This window comes from Lampetra planeri, chromosome 49, assembly GCF_965212315.1.
Source record: "Lampetra planeri chromosome 49, kcLamPlan1.2.h2, whole genome shotgun sequence".
Classification (NCBI taxonomy): Eukaryota; Metazoa; Chordata; class Hyperoartia; order Petromyzontiformes; family Petromyzontidae; genus Lampetra; species Lampetra planeri.
The window spans coordinates 4,200,721-4,224,200 of record NC_136155.1 but is presented as its reverse complement, the minus strand read 5'-3'; the positions used below and the strand labels follow the sequence as shown (position 1 = coordinate 4,224,200).

At 42.4% G+C, this 23,480-nt stretch overlaps 1 protein-coding gene across 6 annotated transcripts in view; it reads left to right on the top strand.

Annotated features, from left to right (window-relative positions):
* Positions 1–3,693: 3,693 nt before the first annotated feature.
* LOC144734042 (uncharacterized) overlaps positions 3,694–23,480 on the top strand; it is a 33,446-nt gene continuing 13,659 nt past the window's right edge. For 3 of the 6 annotated variants that reach the window (XM_078616085.1, XM_078616083.1, XM_078616084.1), the window contains exons 1-15: positions 3,694–3,849; positions 7,234–7,291; positions 8,895–8,963; positions 9,987–10,025; positions 10,901–10,940; positions 11,067–11,111; positions 11,550–11,599; positions 12,189–12,260; positions 14,105–14,162; positions 15,310–15,469; positions 18,518–18,616; positions 19,445–19,669; positions 21,345–21,447; positions 22,190–22,290; positions 23,066–23,273. In XM_078616085.1, coding sequence (XP_078472211.1) covers positions 3,787–3,849; positions 7,234–7,291; positions 8,895–8,963; positions 9,987–10,025; positions 10,901–10,940; positions 11,067–11,111; positions 11,550–11,599; positions 12,189–12,260; positions 14,105–14,162; positions 15,310–15,469; positions 18,518–18,616; positions 19,445–19,669; positions 21,345–21,447; positions 22,190–22,290; positions 23,066–23,273 — 1,390 coding nt within the window. In that variant the 5' untranslated portion in view covers positions 3,694–3,786. The remainder of the gene's footprint in view (positions 3,850–7,233; positions 7,292–8,894; positions 8,964–9,986; positions 10,026–10,900; positions 10,941–11,066; positions 11,112–11,549; positions 11,600–12,188; positions 12,261–14,104; positions 14,163–15,309; positions 15,470–18,517; positions 18,617–19,444; positions 19,670–21,344; positions 21,448–22,189; positions 22,291–23,065; positions 23,274–23,480) is intronic. The other 3 variants (XM_078616086.1, XM_078616087.1, XM_078616088.1) reach the window with 3 other exon arrangements.

The window sequence follows — 23,480 nt, the reverse complement described above, 5'->3', positions numbered from 1 at the left end:
TTGTACCTCCTGTCGAATGTGTATACTAAAATAGCTGTATCAACGGTACTCCCTATTGAAAAATGGTGACCTGTATAGGCATGCATTTAAACAATGTATTATTTGGCGATTCGTTTCCAAGCAGCACTAAGTCTGTAGATATTGAGAGGAATAAAATATTTGTAATTTCTCTCAATTTCGATAAATGCTCTCATTAGTCTTGGCCAGTAGTAACTAGTTTTGCACAGAACTCCAACATTATCCAAATCAACCGAGTGTCCTTGTTGGCACGCGTTTACTGCCACTGCCGACAGTTGTATTTGTGGGTATTTAATATTTCTTTGGTGTTCTTTTAGTCTCGTGCTGATCATTTGTCCTGTTTGCCCAACATAGCATTTGCCGCAAGTGCAGTTAATCCGGCACACACCATCTGATGATAGCTTCGGTAATACATCTTTTGTACCAGATATTAATTTCTGTATTTTATGTACCGTGCCAAATCTAACTCGGATGTTTTGTTTTTCAAAACATCTGGCTAGTTTATCAGTTACACCCGCAATGTACGGTATTTTAATAGTTTTAACTACTTGTTCAGTTTCAACTCTCGTGTTATTTGATTTGGTTTGGGCATTCAATGCCTTGTTGATATGTGCATCATTGTAACCGTTCAATTGCAGCGCTTCCTTAACATGCTTAATTTCGCTTCTCAGACTATCACCATCTGACACTTTCTTAGCCCAATGTATGAGCGTCTTGATGAGAGCGGATTTCTGTGCAGGATAATGGTGTGACTGCATTCAGATGGGCGTCAGTGTGCGTTTTCTTTCGATACACGCTGTGTATTATTTTACCATTTCAACCAGAAATGGGCGAGTTTCCTCTTCCATGGTGAACTGGATGGATGGGTTTTGCGAGTTGAGATGATTTAGAAATCCGTGTGGTCCGACCATCAATGTGTCATCCACATATCTAAACCAAGCAGAGGGTTTTAGTGTGCTTGAAGCTATTGCTTTTGTTGCAAAATCTTCCATGTACAAATTCGCTATCACAGGAGACAAAGGAGAGCCCATTGCTGCTTCTTCCTGTTTAAAAGCATGCCTATAGAGGTCACCATACTTCGATAGAGATTATCTTTGGTTCGGCTATTTTAGTACACAATCGACAGGTGGTTCAAGAACAATGGGCTTGAATAACGTGGATGCATAATGTACGTTTATTACCATATAAATAACTCAAACGGCAATGGATACCTATAGTCATTTATATGCATTCATTAATCCCACCCCGCGCAAGAAGGGCACACAAGTGATGTCATCACATCTACCCTTCTATTTAAGGAACGAACCAGGAGGATTTCTCGACAAATCTGACTATCGCCTGATGATGCTGGTTGTAATGACCGGCGAAACGTCGTACTCAGATTGTAAATGTTGTGGCTTTGCTCTCCAACACATCGGTGTGTTGTACTAGTGACGAATTGGCACGTTCTGTTTACGTGACAAACCTTACTAGTTGGCTGTGTCGGGTGATGGCGGGTTTAACGAGGCATTTATATATTTACGCGATCTAATCCAAAAAAGCCTATATTATGGTTTCATAGTGCTGTGGGCAAAGCACATTAATTGTCTTACATTTCTCTCAATTTGAAAGATCGCATCCATGTAAAAAATAATGTAAACATGTTTCCAGGTATTTATTTAAAATATATTTACGCGTTAAACATGTATTCGAAACAACAGCCAATTTTCATAAATATCTGAAAATAAATAGCAAAAATAAAGATATGAATGACAATAAAAACATTTTTAAAGAATAATGGTAACATCATTGTGTTCACGAAAGGCGGTTTGTGATTTCACTTCTCCGTGGGCTGTGCTCTAACACACGGGGGTGACATGACACAGTACAGTTGGAATAACAATGAAGGAAAAATAATAACTAAATGAAAATGAAAACCGCATCAAGTTAAACATTTTCTTCACTTTACCCTGAAATACATGATAAAGGGAAATTATAATTCAAGTTATTTAAACAATCAACGTGGCCCTCATTCATCCTTGGGCCAGAGACAGAATGGCAAAAATGAAAATAAAATCCAGTTTCTGAGGTTCTATGCAATTAATTTACTCAACATTTTTTTTGTCATCTTGGTCTCGTAGATCATGGTTGTAGTCTAGCTGACTACAATGGTCATATATAAAGTTCACTCTTCGTTGTTAAATTTTGCCGTGAACAGCACTCATTTAGGACAAGTCGGTCTTCAACAGTGCACTGCAGCATCTCATAACGTAATAGATTTTTGTCCGCATCTTCATTTTGACTAATTAATTATGTCTCATCACCGTCAGTCGTGGTTCTGTGGCTACCTTGGGAACGTGGACGCTTGCGCTAATCAGTTTCTACTGACTAAAAATAACAAAAACTGTGTCGACCAATGCTATTTAAATTTATTATTTTATTTCTATTATTATTTTTACCTACGTGACTTTACCGAATAAACCTAAGAGTATGAATCCTTGCAGTCACGAAAGCTTCAAATCTAGAATTTCGTTAACAATATTAACACTGGTGCCTTGTGACCTTCGCAATACAGTCGTGAATCCACAATGTCAGACATAAATGGCCTAACACGACATCATTGTCACTGAGAGTCGGAGAGGGTGGCTGGATTATTGGAGAGAATCCTTTATTTTCCGAATGTTTTTGGGCGACCGCCAAATTGAGACGTGTCACAATGTTGGTTTTGACCAAGGCTCTGTGGCATCGTCACTAAAATTGTGATGTCTCTATCCCGACCCTCCCCTCCCCTCCCCCCCAAAAAAGCTGCAATTTTGGGGAGAGAAAAAAATTATGCCAATCAAATTGTGGGAACATAAATTCACTGTGTTTTGTGTTTTAGCGTTGACATTAAACGCCTTTGCCCCGTCTATCCACAGCAAACAACCTGTCATCTTAACTCCACCCCACACGAGCACCAACGCTCAATTGAATAACAAAAAAACGTCTTCTGGACGTGGGACCACGACAACAACAAAATAATGAGGCTCTCATTTCCCACCGGTTTATACGATCTACCAAATTAAAAGCAGGCTCGTATCGAGTCAACACGTGCAGCTAACGCACGCACGCATTGCACCAATTTAATTTCATACAGCGTATAGGCTTACGGGGTGATGGTTGAGGGCGGGGGGGGGCTCTGGAAGCGCGGGTCACGACGGGGGCGAGCGTTGACTCTTCGTCCGCCATCTTAGGCGAGGGTTCTAAAAATGTTTTCAAATATAAAGTCGGAAGGCGCGGCTCGCTTTCGTTTTAAGTCGGGCGAAGGTTGCCCACTGCCAAGTGACGGTGACGTCGCTGCGGTGCCTGTGCCAGGCCAGGTGCACTTTTGAGGCCTTCACGTGGTCGGAAGGGCACGTCCGACGGGGGGGCTAGGGACAGACCCAGGCAGGCGCCATGGGTCGGCTGACTAAGATGACCGCTAGCTGCCACCACCACCAGCTGTATTATCCCCCCACCGCTGGGGATATTTTATCCTCCCGGTGCTCCGTTCGCTGTTGTGAGGTTACACCCCAACACCACCACCCTCACCTAAGATGGCGACGGACGGCTGCGGCGACGTCATCGCGGTTGAGTCTCGAGCTCCCGCGCATGCGCGGTGCGCGTCTTCGACGTTGGGGGGGCGGGGTGTGGGGGGGATAGGGGGGCGGGGTTAGGGGGGTGGGGTTCTTCTCCGCCATTTGTTTGCGCGCCCGAGTTTCGTGACCGCGTGCGGTGGGTGTCGCGGAGAAGGAGACGCAGTACGAAGAAATGTCGAGCCAAGGAGGAATTAAACCCGACGCGTTCGCTGAGGCCATACAGAGGGCCCGTCAGGTGATGCCGCAGCTGCACTTTGCAACGCAACGGGGTTTTTTGTTTTAATTTAGTCTTAAAATCTCAACGTTGGCCGTTTCGCCATGCGTCCCGTTGCCAGGGTGGCTCAGGCTTCAGGCCTAGGGTGAAGCCCGTGGGAGTAGGCCGCGGGCTTTATGTGTTTTATTTTGACTTAAAACGTTGACGTTTTTATTTTTTTAAGTAAAAGTTAGGTTGTGTAATATGTTAAGCGTGCAAAGAGCAATGTAGTGATGTTAGGAGAGTATTGATGTTGGAAGCAGAAGCTTCCGTTTGAGTGGCGCGAGGCCCACGTATTAACAAACAAGGTCTCCTTTGTATTGTGCTTAAAGCTGGATTTAATTTATTCCCTATGCTCGGTTTCATCGAAATACAGCTTCGTAACGTCGATTGGACACTAAACTTGCATTTCATAATCTGTTTTGCTTTGCCTATGAATGTTTTTTAACAAACACGGTGCATCTTGATAGGAGATACTCGAAAGGAAATACTCGAGTTAACCGAGTCCATTACATCTGATAGACGAATTTTTTTTATGCACTGGCCAAAACACCAGGTTACGTAAACTTTCTACTCTTTGGGTCTTTAGGTAATGTCACGTACACTTTGTAATCAACGCATTCAGGGTGCATTGATTCAACGGATTTCCAATTAGATGTTGAAGATGGTGCTTTACTTGTGTAATCAACGTGAACATCGATTGGGCTTAAATTATTGCGGTTTTATCGAATCAGAAAAGGGTGAAACAATGTTTGGTAAAATAATAGTCCCTTAGTATGGGTCGTACTCAACACCAAACACACACACACGTCCAATTGTTTACACGACAAAATATATAAGAAAACGTGGCCAACTCGGCACCAACGAATATATGAATACAATTGTCAAACATTAAAGATGCGTTACTTAGTTTCAAATGTTTTTGTTCGACTCCGTGCTATTTATTTAAAACTATAGTAAAATCCCCAAAGTTTCATGTTTCAATCGGTGTCGAATTGGGGGAAATTTAAGCGTGTTTTATGCAAGAGGTTATATGGCATATTTACTGACCTTTCCAGTAAATGTGACGATGTTCTAATCTTTAACGTTCCATTTGCAAAACATACCAACGCATGATGCATTGAAAAGGTTTAGAAACGCCAGCTTTCCTCGTCTTTTATATAAATGTGAAATCCAAATGAGGTTTTTTTCTGAAAATTTCTAATGGTGTGAATTAAAATTGTTCAAAAATCGATTTGGAAAACATCCCACAATGTCCAGACATTTAAATGATCTCAAGGGTAATTGCTTGAACACGGAATTTTATTTTTTTAAATGCAGCTTATTCAAGTAAATTGGCAAGGCAGATAAATATTACTATTATATAATACACCATCAAGACCAAGATATATTTTCACTTCAAAAAAATCATTCAGGATGGAGTAATACATTCATTTGTTCAGAAAGTGAGAATATTATACAATTAAAATAATTTCCTTCAAAATGTTGTCCACTTAAGACCACGGAAATATGTAATACAATGTATTGATTTAGCAGTGTTAACTATGACCTTTGTAATCCGTTTGAGAGCCCATTTAGACTAGAATATGTTAAAGGGAGACCTGGAAAACTTTTATAGGCTGTACATAGTATGTACTCTAATAAATGATCCATTTCCGTTTTTGGTTTGGGCCAAAATTATTGTAATGAACCCTTCACCACCCAACAAGATTGTCAAAGATATACATATCAATGTATTGATCAACTTCTCACGGATGGCTTCAGACTTTTCATAACTAACATCAACATACGATATTTTGCTCAAACTGCTTTTGAACTTCAAGTGGTAATACAATGCGTATTAAATAAGATCACTCACATGCTGTCGTGTACGTGTGCTTCTGCAATTCGTTTGACGAATTGGTGTTGAAGACGGCAACTCTTGTCTTCACCACTGCAGTTGCAATGCAGCTTGCTTAAATTGTTTATTTTTATATCCGGATTCTTTATGCGCACAAAAAAGACAAGTGAAAGACAAACAGTGCATTTTTTTAAACGTATGCAGGTGAGGTTAGAAACCCAAGAGGCCTTGTATGAAACCCACACAAAAAATAACAATGTATACAAAACCGACTTTTCAATCAATTAAACAAAGCATACTAATTACAATTAAACATCTTAAACTCAGTGTTAAAAAGGCCATGGTTTTTATGTTTGTGTATATGTGTGTGAGAGGCCCTTTGCAATAGCTATTGTCGGTGATCTCTCACTATTCTATGAACTAAGTTGTGTATTGTGACCCCATGTTGACATTTAACAGATGACAATTTAGAATAAAGATAACTTTGGCACCCTTTCAAAAGTCGAGTCTCCACTGAGGGAGGCAAGGCATCCGTATTTATAGTTTGTAAAATATTAAAGCACTACTTTGGCTGCATTTTTAATTTATAAGGCAGTTGTAATGGCGAATAAGGAAGTTTCTAAGCAAAGGTGACTTTATGAAACTCTTCAAATCGGTGGCATGCATCCAAATAATTTGGTCAGGACACTAGCAAGATGAAACTTGCGCCATGTATGTGCTTAATGTTTGACATAATTGTTAACAATGCACTATTTTGCATAGGTCTGGTGCAATTAAAACTTACACGCTTAATGGAGTGTCATACACAATAATGAGCATGGAGCAATTCACCATGCCTCGAGTTAATTAATTGTCGATTTAAAGCTTTCGTGACTGCAGGGATTCATCTTCTTGGTTCTTTCGGTAAAGTCACGTAGAAGGGAAATAATAAAATAATAACAATAAAACATAATAAAATGCAATTCTCACGACGTTTCGGCCACAACGCAAGCAGCCATCCTTGCGTTGTGGCCGAAACGTCGTGAGAATTGTATTTAATTATATTTTATTTTATTATTTCCCTTCTACGTGACTTTACCGAAAGAACCAAGACGATTAATTAATTGTATTGATGTATCTCTTTGATTTAGTTAAATGATAAGTTATTTTGTTCAGCATACAATTTACAGTCTGGTTTGTAATCTGTCTCGTTTGTACAGATTGTTTTAATCCACTTGCCAATATGCAGTAATAGCATTTGATTTGAATATGAAATCTAAATATGTTTAGGTGACTATTACACTTGCAATTGGATGCATGGATGTGTGCCATGAACCTTAGAAATAAATATTGATAGATTGGGGTCTCATTACACCCATATTGATTAATATCCCATTACATGCATTGTATGTATATCTCTGCAATGTTTGAAGCAGCAAGTTAAGCCGTTCATGTTTTAGTGAGGTATTATTGATCGTGCGTTTGTGTTGTGCCACTAATAGACAAAGTTATGTGCAATGTACTGAAATACAATGTTGGGGTTTCAGATTGCAGCAAAACTTGGAGTGGATCCTGGGACCGGACCTGCTATAATAACATCCCCAGGTATGTATGACACTAAAGCTACATGCAAGTTGAGCAGCTAAGGTTACACATAGTATGGTGTAGTGTACAGATTAAAGGTAATGAATGGGTTTTGCCTGCTATCTTTCGGCTTTAGCATCACACTTAAAACAATATCAGAAAAATGAAGTTATGAAAACATATATTGCCATATTTTCACCCTGGAAAACATCCACATGCAATCTTTTATAGGCCTGGGATCAAAAACAAAATAATTGTAAATGTTTACCCTGTAGGTTTTTGACACCCAAATTGGATAGTTTGGGATTTTGCACCCTCTGCTATGTCCAGATACAAACCCTCATAGGTGGCGGTAAAAAATAATTAAATTAAAGTTCGCAATTTTGGCATACACATTTTTGGGAGTCCAAAATTTGGGATTCTTTTTTTTCGATCATTCTTGTTAACATCATTAATTGGATTTTATTAGCATGTACCAAAATAATTGGAATTATATATCAGTCACTCACGTGTTTGTATATATTTATTGATCCACGTGAATTTTGTGATGTATAATTCTTTAGCATTTTTAGACCAACCTTTCCATGCACAATTTATATGGAACATGTTTAAATAGTATGAAGTATATTTTCAGTTGTAGATGTACGAATAATAACTGACCACTGGCTTTCAAAAGTAACATTAAATAATAAAAGACAAGGCCAGTCTGCCAAAGCATCCATTTATCCTTCGTCTCAGTGACTTTAATTACTCTGTTGTATGCATTTTAATGTTCCAGACCATGTTTTTCAAATGTAATATTCATGCCGGGGCCTCGCATTCACGGCGCAGCTACCATTTTACAAATTCCGGGCATATTAATTTTGATTTTGACTGTGTAAAAACTATGCCGGTGAGTTGGAGAGTGAAAAGGGGTTTTGTTCTCTTTGCTAACAAATTGCACGTAATTGGATGTTTCGGTTAGCCTTCGCTGTGAATCCACAGTCTGTTGGATCAAGTGAAATTGATTTGGACATGTTCTTAATAAATGATGTTTCTCAGGCGTACTATCTGTTAGGGCGTCTGCTCGAGGAATAGAGAGAATACCAGCTCTTTTTTATCATTTCCGCCTCCTATCAAGCAAATAGGTCCACTCAGAGTAAGCTGGAAGTAACGTGCAAGCGAAACTCTGTGCTTTAGTGGCAGTGATAGTCACCCATAATACTTGTAATTTTCTCTGGCAAGCAATGGGAATCTGTCAGTAGGAAACAATGGAAAATGACTCTCTTGTCCTTCCATCTCGTCATTGGCGCTCGATGAGACCGGGAGTTTTTGCACCCAAACTCTTCCATTGGTACATGACACGCCATGAATGGGCCCCCATTAGGTGCAAGCTATACTCCTGGGACACGGTAGTCATTTAAGAAGGTCAAGGGGAAAGGAGAGCTTGATGTTTATTTATTTCATTTCTTTGTACTGCAGAATTATCTTAGATGGGCTGGCTGAATAACCCTCTTCGCCATCCAGAAAGAAAGTTTTGCGTCCTCCCTGCCCCCCCCCCCCATCACCCACCCCCACCAACTTCTCTCCCGCGCGCTTGGTGTCGTATTTTTTGGGTGAAGCATGCGTCTCCTTCTCTTTGCAGTGAATCCGAATCCGCCCGGGGTGTCCTCCCTTGGGCTGGGTGCTCTCAAGAGGCCTCTGGAAGATGGCGGTGAGCTGGTCGCATTTATTTGATGAGCGGGCGATTGAAAGCACCCTGTTGTTGCACAGAGAAATTATTGTTGTCGTTGGCCGCATGAGTGTCAAGGCAAATTATATGCACATGGCGTTATCGATTCGTCAATTAAGACCAGTTCTCAATCACAAAGCATGTTTCGTTTGGTGAATCGATGTATTTTTGAGTTGTGCGCGTTAATGGTTATGATGGGGTGGAGGAGGTTTGAGTTGTGTGCGTGTTAATGATTGATGGGGTGGAGCTGGCTGTGCTGTAATTTGCATGCTATGCTGTGAACATGGCGATCGATTTAAATTCCCAACCATGTCTATCAGGGCTCTACGTGCACTCGGTGACAAATGTTGGACTGCCTGTCACATACCGCTTGACCTAATTAAAAGTGAATGCTAAATTTAAAAAAATCTGTCCATAATGACCACTTACGGTGTAAGTGTGCAAATTGATTTTTTTAACCACAGTGACATTTCCTTCATCCTGTTGAATATTGATTTTAGTTGCAAGTATTGAGCCACGACCATATGTTTTAGTCTTTGCATCAGTTAATAGTTTGTAGTGGCGATGCATTGCTTGAACTTGCTGGTGACAATGGTGGTAATCACTTTATTGCATTGGCCACATTCAATTTCTGTTTAAGGCAGTCGGCTCAATTACTTGGGTTAATAGGTTGGGGATTGGGGTTGCCCGTATATAACATCTCAATGATAAAGCAAAATTAATCTTCAATTAGACTTTAGAATGGTGTAATGATGTGAGTGTTTCATCTGTTGTTATTTAAATTTGTTTATTTGAGGACATGTTTGCATTCACTGACCCTCGGCAAGTGAGGATCGGCGAATAAATAAACATGCTCACGAAAAAGCGTCATTAGAGTTTGGTTCAGCCACAATCTGGATAATCCACCCACGAATAAAGAGTTGTCTATCTTGGTCCAATAATGAAATGCATATTTCTTTGTCACTTGTCATTTAAACGATCTAATCTTGCTGTGTTATTTTACAGATCAACCGGAAAGTAAAAAGCTTGCTTCGCAGAATGACAGTGAGTGCCACGATTTGTAACAGTCCTTTAGAGCTTCGGAAGTGGGCCCTGTTGTTGCTTGTGTGGTAAACGAAGAGCGAGACTTAATGGTATAAGCGAACGAGAGACGTCTCGAGCAACTTTCAACGGGTCCCCATAATTCTGTTTATAGATTACATTTGCACCTCTCAACCTCAAATGAGTTTCCCTAAAATAGGCCACCCTTCTAAAACATCACCACAACTTTCGATTTAAAGCTTTCGTGACTGCAGGGATTCATATTCTTGGTTCTTTAGGTAAAGTCACGTAGAAGGGAAATAATAAAATAATACAAATAAAACGATAAACGTGAGATTTTTTATTATTATTTCCTTTCTACATGACTTTACCGAAAGAACCAATAATATGAATCAGCACAACTCTTAGACATCCTCTTTCTATACATTGTATGGATGCACACCTGTAGATGCCATTGCAGCTGTGTGAGATTCTGTTTAAGTTCAATTTGCCTGAGCCAGTTAAACATTTTATTAGTTACTGGGCTTGGTATATTCATGGATGTTTTTTTGTCTGCTTAAACTCGGCAGGCATCCGCACTGACTGAATTTCACAATTATACATTGACTGCAGATAACGTTTCTATTCCTTCATTCGTTTCTCAATCCACTTGTCCTGGTGAGGGTCACAGCGTCAACGTTTTGAGTTGGGTGGTCCAGACTTTCCTTTCCATGGCGACAGACTTTAGCTCTTCCTGGGGAAATTCCCAGGCGTTCACAGGCCAGCCAGGCGACATAGTCCCACCAGCTAAGGCATCGTATTACATAGCTGTAAATCCAATCAACGTTGTGTGAACTCGGTAAAATTGAATATTAAAACGTTGATGTATATTCCCGCAGTTGTCAGCGCCCAGCTTGCTGCCATTGCCTTCCAGCACCGGTAAGCATCTCGACAGCATCCACGCTTTAGTTATAGATTTTTTTTTAGCTTTGCAATTCACGTTCAACCGTTCTATCTCTGTGTGCCTATGAACAAATCGTCCAGATTATGCCCGGTTCCCATCAGATCTCAACGTAAGCAGGGAGATGAGCCTGGATTTCAACAAGGGCTGTGAGTGTAAATTCCCTCTCTCTAATCCAGCTGGGTGAATGTGCACGGCTCTCAAATGGGAAGATTGTGACTTCAAATCCTGACTGGTGGATGGTTCGGTGCCTTCCTCTCCCAGAGTCAATAAAATGAGTACCAATTTTTTGGGGGATATATGCTGTTGTCCTCTTTATAGAGTCACCCCCCCACCATAGCAATGTAGGACACTTCCACCACCGGCTTAGGTTTGTAAGCAGGAAGACAGCTCTGCCTTATGCTCAAGTGTGCAGGAAACCACTTCTTACTCCTTTTTTATTACGAATTCCACCATGTGTGTAAGTGACGCACTTCCTAAACGTTGTCTTCTCATCCGCAGCGATTGAGTTTGTGGCATAAAACAAGGAGCCGGGGATGTAACACTGCTTGTGTGACTGTTATCTCATGCAAGTTGTTGTCCCTCAGGCCTCAAATGTCAATCGAGTACAAAGTTCCGGACAAGATGGTCGGCTTCAGTAAGTGACCAATCACTCGTAGACCCTTGGAATGTGCTTCATGGTTATGATGAACAGTGTTGTTTGGGTAGCTGCTGTGGAGAAGAGGAATATTTATGCCTTAGTCATTCACTGGGAGTCAATGGAGTATATAAAAAAATAACTTGCATACAATAAGGAGTATGTATCAATAGCCACCATTTTATACATTCATTAATTCGAAAATAAATGGAGGCGTAAATACTTTTCTTGGTCTTGAGTATGATATTTCTATTTTTTCCAAGGAGGTATCTTGTTCTCAAAATATATATATTTTTTAACTCTATAACTTCGGCTCATTCATTGCAGTCCGGCCCAAGTTTATAATGCACCATCGTGGCGAAATGAGAGCCAATCGGGACGGGCTGCGTCAATGCACCTAGCCCGAGGCAGGACGCAAACGTTGGGATGATGTTCCGCGTTTCTGCGAAGCTTCCCAGAAACTATCGTTGGTGAATCTAGGCTGCGGAAAAGTCGCACACTTTTTTTTGTTACTTACGTGAACACGCATGGCTCTGCTGTGTTGGCGCCATTTGTTTAAACAGGGTCTGGCTTTGCATCTTTGTTGCAGTTATTGGAAGGGGTGGAGAGAACATCAGTAGGATCCAGTCCGATTCCGGATGCAAAGTGCAGTTTGCGCCAGGTAAGGCGACGAAGATTTAAACTTCTTGTTACATTTCACAAGGGTTCTACAACGATATTTTCCGGCCAGCCACAATAAAATTAGGCTGTGCTGGCAAGACACGTGATGTCATATGGCACGTGTACAGATGTTACAACATAACATCTGTACTTGTGACTGCTAGTCTGTGCCTATTGTCTCCATGCACCTCTTCTCGTTCACCTTGGTTTCATTTCACTAATCGGTATTTATTGTCTGTGGCTCTTTCAAGTGTTATCCATCTCTTTCATCTCAATATTCTATATTTCCGTGTCAACGGTAAGGTATTGATTGGCGTAACTGACTTTGGCCTGTGGGCCACCAGATAAATAACTGGATTGCACTGGAGGTCATTGTTTAGCGTGACACATGAGTGTGTTATGTATTTGGAGTGTAAGCTATCAAGCAATATTCTCAGACTCTTTTCCTCGTCCAACTTTTCTCTCTCTTTTTTATATGCATTATGATCTCCGAAGGGAAATGTAATTGATCGCATCGCATGCTGGTTCATATCTTCGCTGTGATCTTGGCAACCGGAGTTCAATTCACAGCACCCATTGGCAAGGGATATCTGAAACGGTGCTGGGACTCCCGCACGTTCACCAACCAGTGTGTTAACCAGCATGGTGAAGTCTGGCATGGTCAGACCATACTCTTAGGTTTTTTCGGTAAAGTCACGTAGGTAAAAATTTGATACAGTAAATCTAGCTGTGACGGTCCCACCTGATGACGGAGACTTGTGTTGCCTCCGAAACGTCGTGATTTATAATGTTATTTATATTACTTATTTTATTATTATTTATTTTTACCTACGTGACTTTACCGAAAAAACCTATGAATCCTTGCAGTCATGAAAGCTTCAAATCTAGAATGGTTAGACCATCCAGCAGTAGAGTGAGGAGCTGAAAATACGTTTACCATTCATTGAATAGTGTTTATATTCTTTGGGTATTTGGGTAAAGTCACGTAGATAGGTAAAAAAACAAAAAAACTATGATGTTTCGATCACACCACAAGCAGTCATCAAGTGGATGACCTGATGACGACCGCTTGTGTTGCGATCGAAACGTGTAGTTTTTTGTAATTTTTTTGAATCTATCTACGTGACTTTACCCTAAGATCCAAAGAATATGAATTTTTACTTTTAGGTTTTTTCGGTAAAGTCACGTAGGGAAAATAAATAAATAATATTGATATCAATAATAATAGAAATAAAATAGTTATTTTATTTCCATTATTACTTATTTATTCTTTATTTTTACCTACGTGACTTTACCGAAAAAACCTAAGAGTATGAATCCTTGCAGTCACGAAAGCTTCAAATCTAGAATATGAATTCTGCAGTCACCAAAGCTTTAAGTCAAGATTTTAAGTGTTTGCATTGAGTGCAATTATTCCTCATTGCTGTATTCTTTGTCACTCTATATAATTATAGTCCCTAGACTCATGACGTTCTAATCTTTGTTCCTATAGATTCCAAAGATTAATATCACCGTAGATACTATAGATTCACACCACATAAAACATTTAATAAAATCTAACCACTACAGTTTCTCGATATTCCTACCAGCATAGGTTCTACATGCACAGCATGGGCAATACTGTATGTGAATGTAATTGTAACAATTCATCAAATAATTTTGCAGTTGAATCATTAAATCCCGCGAGTGCATTACTTGCTTGTCATTCAAATGGTGGCATTGGTAAACAATTACGTTGCTTCATACATGGGACCCTTGAGAACAGTGTGAGCTATCGTCTTGTCTGAAGATTTAATCGTGAATGCGAGAGGTCTTGACTGCTGCATCCTTTCTGGTTGTCCACAGACAGCGGAGGACAGGCGGACAGACCGTGCACGCTTACAGGCACCCCCGAAGCCATTGCGTGAGTAATATGGGGGGGGAGCTTAAGAGGCTGCGTCGTGCTGACTTCTCTCACGATGACACCTTGCTATCGAGACGGGAGATTTCCCATTTAGAACTCGCAGAGGGGAACAGTTGTGTACCACCTTTTGTGAGAGTACCCCTGCAAGATGTCGCATATCTCCTCCCTCTTGAAGTGTGTGTTTTTATTTCTACCAGGGGCACACCTTTTATACCCCGTGCAAAGCTTATGTGGGAAGTTGTAGTCCGTGGCACGCTGGATTATGTTCATCCAACAGTTGATGAATGTTTTTGTCACGAATTTCATTCACAAAATGGAGACTGGGTTTTATAAAGTCCTGGGTTGAGTGCCGCTCACGAGGTTCATAATTGCCGTGTCACACAGTGAGCCGGCACTGCTTTGTGTGTAGTCATAATAAAAAAGACCACACTTTATTTAATGAACAAAGTTAATGCTGTGTTAGTGATACACTGACCAGTTCTCATCCGAACGCCACTATTCTCAAGTTAAAAAAATTCTGGCAAAATTGCCCGTTGAGGCTCGTAATTACCAGTGAAACGTCGTACTCAAATTGTAAATGTATTGGGTTTACTCTCGAACACACCGGTGTGTTGAAGTAGTAACTAATTGGCACTTTTTGTTTACATAACAAACCCTAATAATTTGCTGTGTCAGGTGGTCGTGGGTTTTCGACGCATTTATATTTACACGATCAAACCCCAAAAAAATTAACCCGTAAAAACTAAGTTTTTCACTCTAAATCCTTTATTTGCGTGGCGGCTAGAGTCCTCTCGTCCTCTGGCTTGAGATGGCTGCCACCTATGGGCCAGATGATTGTCTGCCAGCATAAAGCAATTGGTAATTAAATATTTAAAAAAATTTCCCTTAACAGTGTAAAATTTTGGAAAAAAAATTTCACAAAAATTAATTGTCACGCACAACGAGTCTGTGTGGAAAATATCAGCTCGATTGGATCACGGGAAGTGGGTTAAAAAACGACCGAAAGATTTGCACGGTCGTAAGCAAGCAAGCACGCAAGCAAGCGAACTTAATATGAAGGATTTTAAAAAAACCATCGTGTAGCCACTATTCTCGTTCGCAGACGCTCACTCAAACGCGCGTGTGCGCGCGCATTCCACATGCACAGGGAGGCGAAGCGCATGCTGGACCAGATCGTGGAGAGGGGACGAATCCCTCCAGGCCCCGCCGGCGTGGACCACACGAGCCACTCGCAGGAGATGATGATCCCCGCCGATAAAGTGGGTCTCATCATCGGCAAGGGCGGCGAGACCATCAAGCAGCTGCAGGTAGAGGAAACTGAATATCCCAATTGAACTGGTGTTTGTGCGGTCGGAAGGTGCGCGCGCAGTTGTCGCGGCAGGTTTGTGAATAGCCCGTCCGTTGTGTGTTTATCGCTCACGCAAGCGGCGGTAGCCTTGTGTCTCGAGTTTTTTCTTTTTATCCATCCCACCCGCCGGTCTCATTCTGCCACAATGGTATTGTTTCTCATTTGTCCTGTCTTTACACCGTTTAGTTTGCTTCATTTCTTCCAAATGTAATATTTGCTGAAATTGTACATTGATTCTCAAGATTCGTTGCATTTATCCTGAGCATAATGTGTTTTAATCGACTGGAAATAGAGTGGATATTGTGGCACAGGCGGCAGGTATATTTGGATTATTTTTTTTCCCCCCCACTGGGGAGGTCTACATTTGAAAATAAACTTTTACACCCCACGTGAAAAATACAGTCCTAGCATTTCTAGAACCTCATAAAATTTCAATTCCAGCTTCAAAGGCACACATTCGACTGAAACGGTTTGTAGCATTTTGAGTGCATGCACTCAGAATGCCGGATCCCGAAGGAAAGATTTAAATTATTCCGTTGAAGGGTTAATACTTTTTTTTACTCTTATCGACGTATGCTGCGGTGTTCTATTTAATCACGAGAAATGTGTTTGTATTCTCCCTGTATTATTTACTATTGTGCAAGTTTGTGCCTTTGGGAAATACAATTTTTCACCTTGATGGAATCATACTGCAGTTGCAGGCTTTGCGATGAAGAGAAAGTGAAAAAGTTCATTTTTACCCTTTCTAAAAGGCACTTAAGGAGTATGAACGTTGAGGCCTTGAAGCAAGCCGGTTAACCATTTCTCCCAGCTGAGGCTCATTACGTCTTAAACCTTGTGGAGCCCCCGAAGTACACGGTAGATCAGCAAGGCCAGTCTTTTGCACGAGTTTTATATTGTTTGTCCCCGGAAAGGATCGCAACCTTTGTCCATGGAAAATATTGGCACGCTCATGTCCCTGAATGCAATAATTACCCCACACATAAAAATCCAACTGCATTGTCCCGAATTTTTTTGTTATTTCCCCCCCCCCCCCGTCCTGCTGCTGCCGGCTAGCTTAGAGAGTAAGATAATGGCATCCGTGAACCATTTCTGCGAACGGTGGTTGTTGAGACAGCCTTTGTGCGACGCTACATCGCTGTGGCCTCAACGTCACCTCTGCCTTTTTTTATTTTGCACAGCCCATTTTGCGCAAGGTTAAAGTGTTTTTTTTTTAACGCCCACCCCAACCGTTCCGCCAGTTCCTTCCTTCAAAGTCACGTTCCCTTCTATCACGTTAACTGGAAGAACATGGAGCGAGTCACGTGTCCGAGAGAGAAATTATCGTCATTTGTGCATCACGTGTTTATTCCCCACCTCCGGTAGTTAGGCTTTCTGTTAAACCCTTCGCGCTACTCCAATCAATGATGTGAGTGCGGCCCCTGCACCAAACTGGAGCCCAGTAAATTAAGTCATGAATGGCCAATGGAGTGCATGGCTTCACACCTCTCCTCGCTTTAAGCTGCGACTTTGAAACTGGCGTTTAAAATTCCGCGCTGGCACTGCACAGACGCCCACGTCGCTTTTGTTTGTGGCTAATTTTTTTGTTTTCGTAAATGTAGGTGGGGGGAGGGGGGACACGTTGGGCTTTTTTTTGTACGCGTCGCCATTATCGCTGCCACCATTATGGAAATATTTTTGTATTACAGAAAGTGTTTTCGTTTCACAAATAGTACTTTAACATTCAGGGACACCACCAATAGCACATTGGCAACATTTTCGTAAAAAGGATTTTTGCCTTTGGTATAACAGCCATGCAACCAAGGCCACTGGTACCTTCAGCTTGTAAATGTCAATCCCAAAGCCATTCTCTCCCTTCCACTCAATTGCCGTGACTCACAATGTGTTCGCGCAGTCAATAAATAGTGAAACATTCCCATCTCTTTATGTCTTAAAAGCTTAAGTAACAAGACCTTTATATAACTGTTAAGCGAATGCCTGGGTATATAGCACATTGCATTGCTTTTTGTAGGATGTTTACTTAGTTTTATTTATTGATGCATTTTTGAAATCCAGCCTAATTTTGAAGCCCAATCTGGCGTTCACAATTTAACACGGCTTACATTCATTTGTTGAATGGATGCTTTTTCCTATATTATACCATGACTGCCTGTTAATGGGAAATGGATTAATGATGCTCCCCTCCTCTTGTCCAGACGTGCTACCGTTAACAGTGACATTAGGGAAAGTGCGAGACACTTAGAGCCTGCATTAGTTGCACGCTTGGTGCCAAGTGGCCTTGGTGGTGGTGGTAGTGGCAGCGTGGTATGGTTTTTTTTGTATAGTGATGAGCATTGTTAGCGACGCACAATAACCACTGCTTATGCTCCCCGCTAATTGGCAACAGTCTTGAGTCATCTGACAGAAAATTGACAGAATGAAAATGTAAAGACTACGTCGACAAAACCGAAAATTTAGGAAACGTCAAAATGCAATATGTTCCCTCGCTGAGACCTAATAATGGTATTAGAGAAATATTCTTAGGTTTTTCGGTAAAGTCACGTAGGTAAAAAAATCAAAATTAATCAAAGTAAAATAAAATAAAAATCACGACGTTTCGGAGGCAACACAAGCTTCCGTCTTCAGGTGGAACCGTCACAGCCCGACAGCTGTATTAGAGAAAATTTTAATTGCTTTGGATGATAAATGACTTCAAATTCAATCCTCTTCTAGGATCAAATACATGGAGGCAAAGGTGAAGAGGTCATCACAGCTGATAGTATTGATGTCGCCATACCTCGAAGGCTCTTCTGCCAGATCACACAAATGTTGCTTGACACCCAACCTCCGAAGTCCATTAAAATTAGCAACCTGCGATTAGCACGGTTGGCTATGTACCGTGCGAAAGAAATTCAACATACACACGTTAGCTGAAGCAAGATGATTTTGGATCTTAGAAAGTGGTGAGCATGGACCTGCATTGAACGGATTGGTAACGCGAAGTTTGTGACTGGATCCTGCGTCTCAGGACCGTGCTGGTGTGCGGATGCTGCTCATCCAAGACGGCTCTCAGCCAACGGGCGCTGACAAGCCCCTGCGCATCATGGGCGAGCCCTTCAAAGTTCAGGTATAAATTTTGATTTAAAGCTTTCGTGACTGCAGGGATTCATCTTCTTGGTTCTATCGGTAAAGTCACGTAGAAGGGAAATAATATAAATTTAATAAAATAAAATTCTCACGACGTTTCGGCCACAACGCAAGGACGGCTGCTTGCGTTGTGGCCGAAACGTCGTGAGAATTTTATTTTATTCTATTAAATTTTTATTATTTTATTATTTCCCTTCTACGTGACTTTACCGAAAGAACCAAGAAGAGTTCAGGTATACACACTTAAAAGCTGCTACTTCTGCCTGACAGTGCCTGCAATGGGTATATGTGTGTGATTCCGAATGGAATTTGTCAATTGGTATCAAGACGCAGCTACTGCCCTCTGTTCAAGTCCAGGCTCAATACCTTTTTAACGCCTCTTCCAAGTAAGGTTGAGAGTGTTCATACATTAGCTCTGTCTTTAACGTGGGGTCATGGTACCCCTTATAGAGGTGATCTAAGATAAGTTAAATCATTTGTTTAAAGTTGTGTTTTTCATTAGTTATTAATGACCTAACATATAGAAAACTGGCCATATTGATCAAAGGGTTGTAATTTACAAACCTATCTATGAGGTATGCCTTTTCGGCCAAGGTGGTGACGTCACATGCCTTGCGCCCACCTCCCTATGACATTTATGTTCGATGACATCTTACGAAGTCACATATTTCCTCGCGTGAAACATCTCATTCCGCAGCTCTAAAGGTAATGTGGTTATTGCCAATTAAATAGCTAGGAGGACAAACGCATTGGACAGCGTTGGGAATCCATGCCCCTGACTTGAGCCTTGTTCTGCTTTCCACCGCAGCAAGCCAAGGAGCTGGTGCTGGAATTGCTGAGAGAGAAGGATCGGGAGGACTTCCGTCCCGGCGGCGGCGGCGGCAACAACAACAACAACAACGGCTTTGGGAATAAATCTGGTGGTGGTGGTGGTGGTGGCGGCGGCGGTGGCGGCGGCGGAGGTGGTGGCGGCGGAGGTGGCGGGGGCGGCGGTGGTGGTGGTGGCGGTGGTGGCGGCGTTGGCAGCATGGAGGTGAGACAACTCGTGCGGGACACATAAACCCCAAGTGTGTAATGGTGGGCTACGTGACGTCACATGTCACGTGATATATTGTTAAACATAGTATCCACACGTTAAGATGTGACTTTATAAAGCTTGTACATGTGACCACTCATCTGGACCTTTTGTCTCACGAATCTGTACCTCTGTCTTGCTGAGCCATATCTCTTGGCAGCCCTTAGCTCGGTGGCCCACCCCAGAGCCTTAAATGGAAGAGCCCAGCTTTATTAGGATAATGGAACAAATAAGACAACACAAAAATTTCCTATGAGATGGTCAGAATGAACCAAGCATTATGAATGACGCAATTGAGAATTGATTGACGAATAGAATGGTGACGCAACAATTGTGGACAATGCATCCAATCGCGGAGGTGGTAAATCGTTATCCCTTCAACCACCTGCTGTTGACATGAAGTCTCTCTGACGGTTTGGTTTCCTTGCGAGAACGGCTTGGCATGGCTGTTAGCCGTGGTTGCATGTTATATTTTAAAAACGGCAAATGCTGCCACTGTTTGCACAGTTGGCCTTGGGTAAATGCTTTTGCATTGAAAATAAATAGAATGGTGAATTTGCAGGGATGGGGGGGGGTGTTTTCAACGAATGGCTGAGTAGAAACTTCACATGCGGTTATGCCATAAATCAGTTGTACGAGATTAACATGATTCATAGAATTATTACTAGGCTATTGTGATTGATTTTACAGTGGAACATTGGTGCAGTGGTTAACACAATGTCCTATGAGATTTGCAGCCAGGCTAATTTTATGAGTGAGTGATATATGAACTGGACCATGCCACTTCACCAGCCCTCGCTGACCAATGTGATGAAGTTTGGTGGTCAAAACATCCCCTGTGACCTGAAGAGTATCTGGAAGCCTTCATTCATTATTGTATTTTAATATGCTCTCGTGCATGTCGTGATAGTGTTTTGTTAATGTCTTTAGCAAATCAAATTGTTAAATTAACATTTGACCGGCAAATATATGACTTATTTAGTAGATTGTACCATAGGATGCGTCTTGAGCTTCTCAATCTGAATATTTGACTTAATTCGTGAGAAAAAAGGATGTAAAATGTATAATTAGGCATGGTGTTTTTGCACTTTAGTGATATCGCTATTGAGAATAGGTTTTACTCTTTTTTCTGGCACCAAAACAGGTGTTAAGATGTTAACACACCAAACTGAAACCTTTTACAAGGAATCATGTCTGCATTAACCACAATACTTGTGGTCAGAATGCAAACAAAAAACTTACTCTGATAATATATGCATTGTCTTTGAAACTGATGGGTCCACACCAGAGACAGCTTTCTTTTGAGCCTCGTCATATGATTTCACATACTGGTGAAATCATATGTCGACGTCATGCATGCAATGTGTGACATCTCGTCGTGTGGCTTGAAACGTAACGGTATTACCAGCAATTACGTTCTTCCGAAGACAGTCGCATTTAGGACAGCGTTATCGGAATCGTGCATACGCATGGTTTTTCCTCCGTGACTTGGTTGCATCTTCATTTGACTTTTCAAGCTTGGCCCGCGTTTCGCTTTGACGTTAGGTTTGGGACCAAGGTCAGTGGCTGGGCCTCCTCGATGGGCGCACGAGAGGGTTTTCTCTACATCGGCCACGTGGTTGTCTCTCGCTAGGTGACCGTGCCACGCTTTGCCGTCGGCATCGTCATCGGCCGCAGTGGGGAGATGATCAAGAAGATCCAAAGCGACGCGGGCGTACGGATACAGTTCAAGCCAGGTATGTGCCTTGTGTGTGTCTATACATGTGTACAGACATGTGTACAGACGGGAGTGCTGCTGTTAGTCTGCCCCGCTACGAACCCGGTGACACATTTGATTCATGCTCACGACTAACACCTGTGACGATTATCTGAACTGGTCCTAGACCTCCCTAAGGTCCTGGGCCTCCCCTAGGTCGACTCAGCCTCAAATGAGTACCTGGTGCGGTGTAAACGTCGCGACAAGGGAGCCCAAAGGTGGCTTGACGTGGTGCTGCCACCCACCCAATCGGGCCGTGCTGGCCTTTAAAGGTCCTCGCTAACAGCACTTGCCCCAAAAGTCTGTTCACACTATAATGGGGATCTTTGCCTTTGGACATGTGTGTGCATGCAAATGTTTGAGGTCAAGTAACTTGCCCAACTCAGGCGATAATTTGTAAAATCCTGAAAACCCACTCGGATGCACATTTGCTTGCGTGCGCCATTTGAATGGTGGAGATACTGCGTGTAAGCATGTGCGGCTTGGATAGGCACTTTAAATTTGATCCCTCTTGCCTTAGGGCAGCTTGGCAGACGAGTGTGATTTATTGATTGTTTTGCAGTTGCTTTAGGTTGCTTGGAGTTGACATTTCACCCGCCTTGGTTGCCTATAGTACTCATTGTAAAACCCTGTGATATCACATGCATGAGTTGAGGGCCGGCTTTGCTCAATCTCACGCTCTCTCACCCCCCCCCCCCACACCTTGGCGTGTACGCGTACAGATGATGGCAGTGGACCCGAGCGTGTGGCCGTGCTAGTCGGTTCGCCTGACTGCTGCCAGCACGCGTCCCAGCTCATTCACAACCTGCTCGACAGCATTCAGGTTGACATGCACAGCACAATGTAGCCGCGTCCGGCTCGGTTGCATTACAATCCCTCCTTTAATGTTATTGTGCCATTTATTGAGGGACTGTTATCTTGGTGTGGTCTTGGGACTAGTTTTGTTGTTGTTTTTGCTGCCTTGCCCAATATTGATATATAATGAATGCATTTACGTTTAGTGACTTGTTTACCATTTTCTTAATTTTGCACTCCCAGCAATTTTTTTTGTACTGGAAATTTGAGCCGCTCATACTGGACATCTGTGAAACAGAGCTGCATAGCTCATCGGATTCTTCTCGTCTAAATAAAGATTCTGATTCCATACAGCATCACTGGGATACGGGGCTTAAATGGCTCGGCAAAGACTTTGGCCCAGGAATGTCAGCACCATGGCCTTGTCTGTGTCACTGCACATGGCTGTCCCCCATTTCTACACCACACCACACAGCCCACAGCACTGTGGATTAGGAGGCACTGTGAAAAAAACGTCTTTAATATAATTTTGAACAATTTTTTACGGAAGCGCAGGTTGGTAGGTAGGCTAGCTGTTCGCTGAAGATTCACAATTTGGGGTAACATTTGAATTAAAGAATAAATTATATTTTTGTTGCAATTGTGATTAACGTATTGCCTAAAATTGCTGCTTGGGGATGCTAGAGGGAAGCCTTCATTCAGCAGTGGATTGATCCTGGCTGATGATGACCGCAGCATTTTTCCACTTCGTCGATGTAACCTACCTCTCCCCCATGACTGATGATCCTCATCACTGTAAGCAGGAGGGGGCTGTTCCTGGTGGCGGCGGTGGTGGCGGCGGCGGCGGTGGTGGCGGACGCGGTCGTGGCCGGGGCGGTGGGGGACGAGGGGGCGGCTTCTGTGGTGGTGGTGGGGACTGGGGCAGCCACTCCCCCGGTGGCGGTGGAAGCATGCAGGAGCACTTCACCTATCCAGTACCCACCTCCAAGTGTGGACTCGTCATCGGCAGGGGTGAGAAACCGCAGCGGATAATCTCACGGTGGCGAGATGTTAACTGCCTCGCCTGGTATGTGGGAGGTTGTGGGTTCGATCCCAACCATGAAGCCTGTATATTTGGAGTTGGCATGTTCTCTCTTCCCGTGGTCCCGTGGTTTCTTCTCAGGGTCCTCTGGTTTTTCCCTTCACATTTAGAGTCAACGTGCGTTCAGAGTCTTTGGT